The sequence below is a fragment of the Rhinopithecus bieti genome, unplaced genomic scaffold (genome assembly GCF_001698545.2).
Source record: "Rhinopithecus bieti isolate Rb0 unplaced genomic scaffold, ASM169854v2 scaffold_1966, whole genome shotgun sequence".
Classification (NCBI taxonomy): Eukaryota; Metazoa; Chordata; class Mammalia; order Primates; family Cercopithecidae; genus Rhinopithecus; species Rhinopithecus bieti.
The window spans coordinates 16,315-24,831 of NW_016803584.1; the positions used below are offsets into that span (position 1 = coordinate 16,315).

At 53.3% G+C, this 8,517-nt stretch overlaps 1 protein-coding gene across 1 annotated transcript in view; it reads right to left on the reverse strand.

The window, feature by feature from the left end:
• LOC108539768 (protein CXorf40A-like) overlaps window positions 1–6,213 on the reverse strand; it is a 9,447-nt gene extending 3,234 nt beyond the window's left edge. The window contains 5 exon segments of the mRNA XM_017888660.1: window positions 795–955; window positions 958–972; window positions 1,833–2,113; window positions 2,216–2,347; window positions 5,091–6,213. Coding sequence (XP_017744149.1) covers window positions 795–955; window positions 958–972; window positions 1,833–2,085 — 429 coding nt within the window. The 5' untranslated portion in view covers window positions 2,086–2,113; window positions 2,216–2,347; window positions 5,091–6,213.
• Window positions 6,214–8,517: the final 2,304 nt, after the last annotated feature.

Sequence of the window (8,517 nt, forward strand, 5' to 3'; positions counted from 1 at the left end):
AAAAAAAAAAAAAAAAAAAAAAAAAAAAAAAAAGAATTACTACAAAATAAAACAACACTACTGATCACATTTCCAAGTTAACCTCACTCTACCAGAGCTGTATTTTGGACGTATTGCTAGGATCGGAAGTAGCTATGCAGGTGACACACATGCTTCAGAAACCGACAGATACTTTCACAACAGAGTGAGAGTAACCTGAAAGGACAGACAGCTGCTCTAAGTCTGATGTCCTCTTCATCCTGGTTGAGTCGGTTGATTAATGGCTAGTCACTACCAGGCAAACATTCAGTGCCAGGTCTCGGACTTTCTGCAATGTCTCCTGGATGCCAGTTATACATTTGATGAGTTCTGACCAGAACAAATCAGAGGAAAACATAGAACGAAGTCTCAAACACTAACCAGTCATCTACAACACATTTATTTACACAATCCAGAAACTAGCAGGACCAAAATTAGCAGCAGTGCCGAGACATTTACTGGCAGCTTTTCCTTCTACCCAAAGATCAAAGTACTTGAGACATTGCCTGTGTGCCTAAAAAGGCATCACACAAGGAAAGCCCCTCCCGCTACTTCCTTCATCTGAATAAAGAAACCTGTTTACACGCACAGTGCTTAGTGGGTGGGACTCTCCAAAGCAGTGGAAATTCAGATTTAACCTAATGTATATAGGTCTGCGTCATGATGGCGAATTAAAGGTGTCATGATTTAGCTGGTTTCTCTGGAACATTCCTCTTAGGAGCCCACACTTGTCACACTTCATGCCCCAAAGGGATCAGGTGCTCTAGGATGTCTACCTGGAATACATCTTTGCCTCCTTTCCTAGGTATGGGCTCCAGTAACCACCTGGGGTTTGAAATCACAGTCAGGTACTTCTGCTTTAGGTTGGTCAGTACAGCTTGATTCTCTAGTTCCGTAACCTCATCGGGAGTTAAGTCTTCGGGGCATTGAAAGGTTCCCCAATGCCAATGAGTCCTGTACACAAAGAGAGATACACATGAATGCCTTTCACTTCCATAGCCCAAGGCCTGCCCATGTGACAACACGGTTACTCAAAGTCACAATCGGAGAGTAAGGTGGCATCAGCAAAATGACAAGAAGGGAGTCAAGTCCTTCTTCCATTGCTTTGATAACGAGCCAAACCCGATTCAGGAAATGCTGGGAGAGGCAGGGGAGGGCTCCAGAAAGGCAGAGGAGAGGGCCTTGTCCTCGATGAAGCCACACAAGTAAGAGGCAGGTCCAAGCCAGACTTCTGAGGACAGCAGTTGCAGATTGGAAGGGCACCAGCCACTGCCTGGGAAGCTACAGGTGATGCCTGAGCAGGTCACCAAGGGACAGATGCTGTTGTCAGGCCTCAGTCACCTAGAGGTTAGGGGACTTGCCCAGGGTGCCGCGAGTGGTGGGGCTGGGGCAGGCTCGTGAAGCCAGGCAAGCAGCCCAACTCTAGAGGCCACCTGACCCATTCGGTGGGCTGGGCTGCTTTTCATGGTCTCTGCCACACATGTGCACTCACACATGTATGCACACACACACATACACACACAGCCAAACACCACAAGCACCACATGCACATGGACCTGACCTGGTTTCTCACTGAGATCAGAAACAGGAACTGAGGCCCAGAGTGGAGAAATGATTTACCAGAGCTCACGGAAGCTAGGCCTGCCAACCCCCAGCCCAGGGCCCTTGCCGTCCCTTTGAAGGTGTACTGCCAAAGGAAACTGTGGTATACATGCCAATCAGTTCAGACGACAACAAAAGTCCCCAAACTCCCAAGCAAGATCTTGGGTGGCAACTCTAGGCGTTGTCTGCACATTTGGCACATCGTCACTTACCCGCTATCACTCCTCGACCAAACTTTTCCCCTTTCCTGAGCAAAGCCTGAATCTGAGCAGGAGTCATCCCCAGCCTTTCCACCAGCAGCTCCTGCCAGGCATCGTCATCCCAGTCCCTGTGAGCAATGTGGACGGCGATGGTGCGGTTCCGCTGGCTGCTCAGCAGGGGACGCCAGCGCGTCTCCACAGTCTTGACTCCATTTAAGACAAGGCCAGCATAAGGCTGCCGGAAGGAGAGGCAGCCAAACTTCATCTTCGCAAGCGCCGCGGGCCTCCTATACCTGTGGAAGCACAGAAGCCCGTCACATGCCAGCCCTCCAAGCTCACGGGCAGTGGCCTGACTTTCCCCCTGTGTCTCTCAGGTGGCCTAAATCCCACTGAACCTGATGGTCCGCTGCTTCCGTCTGTCACTGATGTCCCGAGCCACGGCAGGTCCAAGGGAAGGGGCTGGGATTTGGCTGACTCAGGTTCATCCCACAGAGTCTTTGGGGCGGTCTGGAGTAGGGCGGAGACAGCTAGAGAAAGGCACAGGCAGGATAGCATGTGGTCAGTGCTATGACAGAGGGCCTCCTGCGTGTGTGGCTTGGGAGAGGGTCCCCTCCTCCTGCATGGAGGACAGCCCTGTGCCTCAGAAGGAGCCCTGGGCTTGAAGCCAGAACCTCAGCCCAGTCATAGACTCTTGAGATGCCTCAGTTTTCACATGGCTGTGAGGATGGGAGACAAGGCACGAAGAGCACCCAGCCCAGTCCTTGGCACCTAAGAGAACACTCACAAATAGTGGCTCCCCTCACCCCTCACCGTAGTCATCATCATCAGGCCTGTGGCTCCGCCCCATGGCCCTGAACTCCACCCTTGAGCCACCCCCCTCCATTCTGGTTACTATCTCTCTGTCCTTCCTTTCAGCACATAAACTCGACCTCTAATACATTCTATGATTTTAAGAAAATACACCCACTCTCATGAGACAAAGCCCTGACAGGACCAAAGCTGTCTGGTAGTCACTCCTTTCCCAATCTGCAGTGCAGCCTTCTGAGCACCAGATTTCCTGCTCTTCTCCCGCCTCTGGGGTGAGCTGCCCCAGCCAAGCCGGTTGCCTGCTGTGCTCTGGACCCTGCTCCTCTGGCTCACTCCGGGCCCTGGGTGCCACCAGCCACCATCTATGCTTGCTGAGCATCCCTACTCTGAGCACACGCACGCCTCCTGCTCTGCCTCCCTTCTCTTAAACCCTGAACAGCCGAGACCTCAGAAAAGCTGTCTACATGCACAGTCTCTACTTCCTCTCTGAACCTTCTGCCCCCACCCCCACCTTTCTCCCTTTATTCCCCACCACCCCCACCCACTCCACTGACTGACCTATCCCCACAAGCACCCATGGCCGGCCTCATGCCAGTCCTGTCTTCATTTTATTCCATGCTCGGCAGCCCCAGCAGGGCTGAGCACACTCCTTCCGGGACCCCCACATTACTCATAGCCTGCTCTGAATCCCGTGGTGCAGGGCCACGCCCCTTCAGACTCAGCCTTAGGTGGACAGACCTGTACATACTCAGGACCCCAACCACCACCACCAAGTCTACCTCCCTTCCACTGTGAGTGGCATCACCAGCTACGCAGTGTTCCTGCCCCAGACCTAGCTGCTCTCTGCCCTCCCTCTCTGTGGCCCACATCCCGTGGCACTGTGTCCAAAACCGACACTGAATCTGATCCCTTTCCATAATCTCTATGGCCACAATCCCAATCCAATCCCCTAAAACCCCCTGCCTTCTGAAGAAGTCTCCTGATAGCACCCCTACCCCCGCCTCAGCCCTTGTCCTCTGAACTCTTGTGACCACACTGCCATCAGAATGATCTTGGTACAGGGACAATGAGATTATGTCACTCCTCTACTGAAAGCTTTCAAGGGCTCCCTGCCCCAACTAGAACAGAATCCATACTTCCTCTCAGGGCACTCAAGGTCCCTCCTGATCTGCCTTCCTACCTCAGCCATGTCCTCTCCTCTCCCCTTTATTCACCACCCTGCAGCCACAAAGGCCTTCCATCCCCTGAGGGAACATGCCAAGCTTGTTTCTACCTCAGGGCCTTTGTCAGTTCTGATGGGTTGCATTGTGTCCTCTTAAAATGCGTATGTTGAAGTCCTAAGCCTCAAAATGTGGCCTTATATATAAAGACAGAGTCATTACAGAGGCAATCAAGTGAGACTGAAGCCATTAGGGTGGACCCACATCCAATGTGGCTGGCGTCCTTATGAAAAAGGGGATTTCAGAGACAGTCATGCACACAGGGAGAACACCATGAGAAGATGAAGGCAGAGATAAGGGAGATGCTTCTACAAGCCAATGAGTGCCAAAGATTGCTGGCTAGCCGCCTGCAGCTAAGAGATAGGGACAGACCAGATTGTCTTTCACAGCCCACAGAACAAACAAACCTGGCCAACACTTTGATTTCAGACTTCCATCCTCCAGAACAATGATTGTCTGTTGTTTAAGCCAGCCCCTTTATGGTCCTTCGCTTCAGCCATCTTGGCAAACTGCTGGTCCCAACACATCTCCACAGGATAGGGCATGAGTTTTCCATTTGACAGCACATCAAGTCCATTCTTTCCACCTGACAATCTTCATCTACCTTGTTTTACACTGCCTGTGTGATATCCCACTGTTGGCCGTCTCATAATTTGCCTGACCATTCCTCCACTGATGCAGAGTTACAAGCTGCTCCCCACTTTTGCCACTAGAAATGACATTACCTCTAACACTTGCTGTGTGAAGACATGCTGAAGGGAATGCCTCGCCACCTGGCATGCCCATCTAAGATGCTGTTATCTGCCAGCAAATGACTTTCCACAAAGACTCACCTGTGTACCCTCCACCAACCCATCCATGGCGCCATTTCCTCACACACTTGTGGCCCCTGAGCCTCATTATTCTCCTGATGGGTGACCAAACATCACCAGGTTCCTTGGTTCTGGATTACTTCTGACGGAGACTGAATGTCCCCCACAGGGCCTGGCCACTTCCATCAGGATACATAGCTACAGTGAATGTTTGCCTCTTTTCCGCTGCTCAGTTTTTTAGCCAACCCTTTTCTCATCATCACCATAAAATCACAACAAACGCGAACTGTGTGTGTGTGGAATCCCTAGTAGGAACTGATGTAACTGAAAAGGCAAGAAGGGGATTGAGTCCCCTCCTACCTAGTGCTGCAGGGAGTACCTGCTTTGCGCCCTGAGAGAAAGGGTAAGAAGGGGATTAAGTCCCCTCCTACCTGGTGCTGCAGGGAGTACCTCCTTTGCGCCCTGAGAGAAACACTCTTCCACTTAGCTTCTTTACCTGCACAACAAGGAAGATAAAGAGGAAAGGTCATTAAATGCAAGACAGCAAAGCTGGTTCATGGCCCGAAGAAGGTCATCTACTTAGCAGGCACTGGAAACCAAGAAGAGCTGGGAGGGCTGGTCTTATCAGTAACACACATGTGCACCTCACAGTTTGGTTCGGCTAATCACAGCAGCGGGACCCTCAGCACCTGTCTGGGTCAAGGACACAGGGTGCACCAGCCCGCAGGACAGAAAATAATTTCACCACGTTGAACAGCATTCCTGCAGCTGAGCACGCTCCATCTGAAGGGAGAAAAATGACACTTCCCCTCTCATTTTCGAGGGGCGAGGGTTTGGGGCTCTGAATCTCATTGTCCTCAGCTTAATTCTGGGTAGGTCACGCTGAGCACGGCGCCACAGGCCACAGAGCTGTGCACCGCCGGGCCTCGGGTCCAGGCGAGCTCACAGCAGAGGGGCCAATGGGAGGCAGGGAAGACCAGGCTGAGGTGGGGCCGCTGTGTGTGGAGCAGCACACGGGCTTTCTACTCGCAGACGCACGTCGCGGGTATACGTGCTTAGGAGCGGAGCCAAGACCCTGGCAAGAGCAGGGGGCAGGAAAAGGAGCCTTGGTCGCGCCCCGCACGGGTTCCCAGCCCCACATCCAGGGAAACCCCAGCCCTCAGGTACGGTCCGCAAGAAGGCTGAGCACACAGGCTCCTGCATCATGGGCCCTGGCACCTGTCAGCCCCGGCAGGTCTCATGGCCTCCGGAACCACGGACCCTGCGAGTCGTGGGTGCCCAGGGCCGACTCCGGCTTTTCGCCACAGGGAAGAACAGTACTCCGCCTTCCTGAGACCCAGCGAGGCCACCGGAGCCAGGACAATGGGCTCCCAAACGAGGAGACGTGGGCCGCGGTGAGAAGAGGGAGCGCCTGGCTAGTGTCGAGGCTGCAAAGTCGCTGCCCCTAACTCCGGGAAACCGGTGGCCAGTGACAAGTGCTAGCGGTCCAAAACTCTACCGCTTTAATGCAGCTCCCGTCATCCCTTTCATGCAGAACGCACGTGGACACGTAATCACGCATGTACGCACACCACGCAGGAGGCACGTACTCAGCCATGCATATAGACAGCCAAGTCATTATGAATCTCGCATTCTCGAAGACACGCACTGACGACATCACGCACGTACGCACGCCCTGGCTGCTAGGAGACGCTATTCCCTTTACCAGGCCCTCATGCGCGCCAGCCAGCCAGGCCAAGGCCAGGGGAGCTCGAGACCGGCAACCTGGGCGAAGAACCGGAAGGAGGAAAAGGAACCGGAGGGAGGAAGAGTAAGGGGAAGGGCGGGACGAGGTCACCAGGCAGGAGTTTTGGGTCCAGAGCTGCTATACCAGCAGGGAGGAGCTGGGAGAAACTGCTGGGGAGTGGGTGGACGCGGGGCTGAGAGGAGGAGGGTGGAGCTGGGGGAGGGGNTCCTGCTCTTCTCCCGCCTCTGGGGTGAGCTGCCCCAGCCAAGCCGGTTGCCTGCTGTGCTCTGGACCCTGCTCCTCTGGCTCACTCCGGGCCCTGGGTGCCACCAGCCACCATCTATGCTTGCTGAGCATCCCTACTCTGAGCACACGCACGCCTCCTGCTCTGCCTCCCTTCTCTTAAACCCTGAACAGCCGAGACCTCAGAAAAGCTGTCTACATGCACAGTCTCTACTTCCTCTCTGAACCTTCTGCCCCACCCCACCTTTCTCCCTTTATTCCCCACCACCCCACCCACTCCACTGACTGACCTATCCCCACAAGCACCCATGGCCGGCCTCATGCCAGTCCTGTCTTCATCTTATTCCATGCTCGGCAGCCCCAGCAGGGCTGAGCACACTCCTTCCCTCTTTCCGGGACCCCCACATTACTCATAGCCTGCTCTGAATCCTGTGGTGCAGGGCCACGCCCCTTCAGACTCAGCCTTAGGTGGACAGGCCTGTACATACTCAGGACCCCAACCACCACCACCAAGTCTACCTCCCTTCCACTGTGAGTGGCATCACCAGCTACGCAGTGTTCCTGCCCCAGACCTAGCTGCTCTCTGCCCTCCCTCTCTGTGGCCCACATCCCGTGGCACTGTGTCCAAAACCGACACTGAATCTGATCCCTTTCCATAATCTCTATGGCCACAATCCCAATCCAATCCCCTAAAACCCCTGCCTTCTGAAGAAGTCTCCTGATAGCACCCCTACCCCGCCTCAGCCCTTGTCCTCTGAACTCTTGTGACCACACTGCCATCAGAATGATCTTGGTACAGGGACAATGAGATTATGTCACTCCTCTACTGAAAGCTTTCAAGGGCTCCCTGCCCCAACTAGAACAGAATCCATACTTCCTCTCAGGGCACTCAAGGTCCCTCCTGATCTGCCTTCCCACCCCAGCCATGTCCTCTCCTCTCCCCTTTATTCACCACCCTAGAGCCACAGGGGCCTTCCATCCCCTGAGGGAACATGCCAAGCTTGTTTCTACCTCAGGGCCTTTGTCAGTTCTGATGGGTTGCATTGTGTCCTCTTAAAATGCGTATGTTGAAGTCCTAAGCCTCAAAATGTGGCCTTATATATAAAGACAGAGTCATTACAGAGGCAATCAAGTGAGACTGAAGCCATTAGGGTGGACCCACATCCAATGTGGCTGGCGTCCTTATGAAAAGGGGATTTCAGAGACAGTCATGCACACAGGGAGAACACCATGAGAAGATGAAGGCAGAGATAAGGGAGATGCTTCTACAAGCCAATGAGTGCCAAAGATTGCTGGCTAGCCGCCTGCAGCTAAGAGATAGGGACAGACCAGATTGTCTTTCACAGCCCACAGAACAAACAAACCTGGCCAACACTTTGATTTCAGACTTCCATCCTCCAGAACAATGATTGTCTGTTGTTTAAGCCAGCCCCTTTATGGTCCTTCGCTTCAGCCATCTTGGCAAACTGCTGGTCCCAACACATCTCCACAGGATAGGGCATGAGTTTTCCATTTGACAGCACATCAAGTCCATTCTTTCCACCTGACAATCTTCATCTACCTTGTTTTACACTGCCTGTGTGATATCCCACTGTTGGCCATCTCATAATTTGCCTGACCATTCCTCCATTGATGCAGTTACAAGCTGCTCCCCACTTTTGCCACTAGAAACGACATTACCTCTAACACTTGCTGTGTGAAGACATGCTGAAGGGAATGCCTCGCCACCTGGCATGCCCATCTAAGATGCTGATATCTGCCAGCAAATGACTTTCCACAAAGACTCACCTGTGTACCCTCCACCAACCCATCCATGGCGCCATTTCCTCACACACTTGTGGCCCCTGAGCCTCATTATTCTCCTGATGGGTGACAAAACATCACCAGGT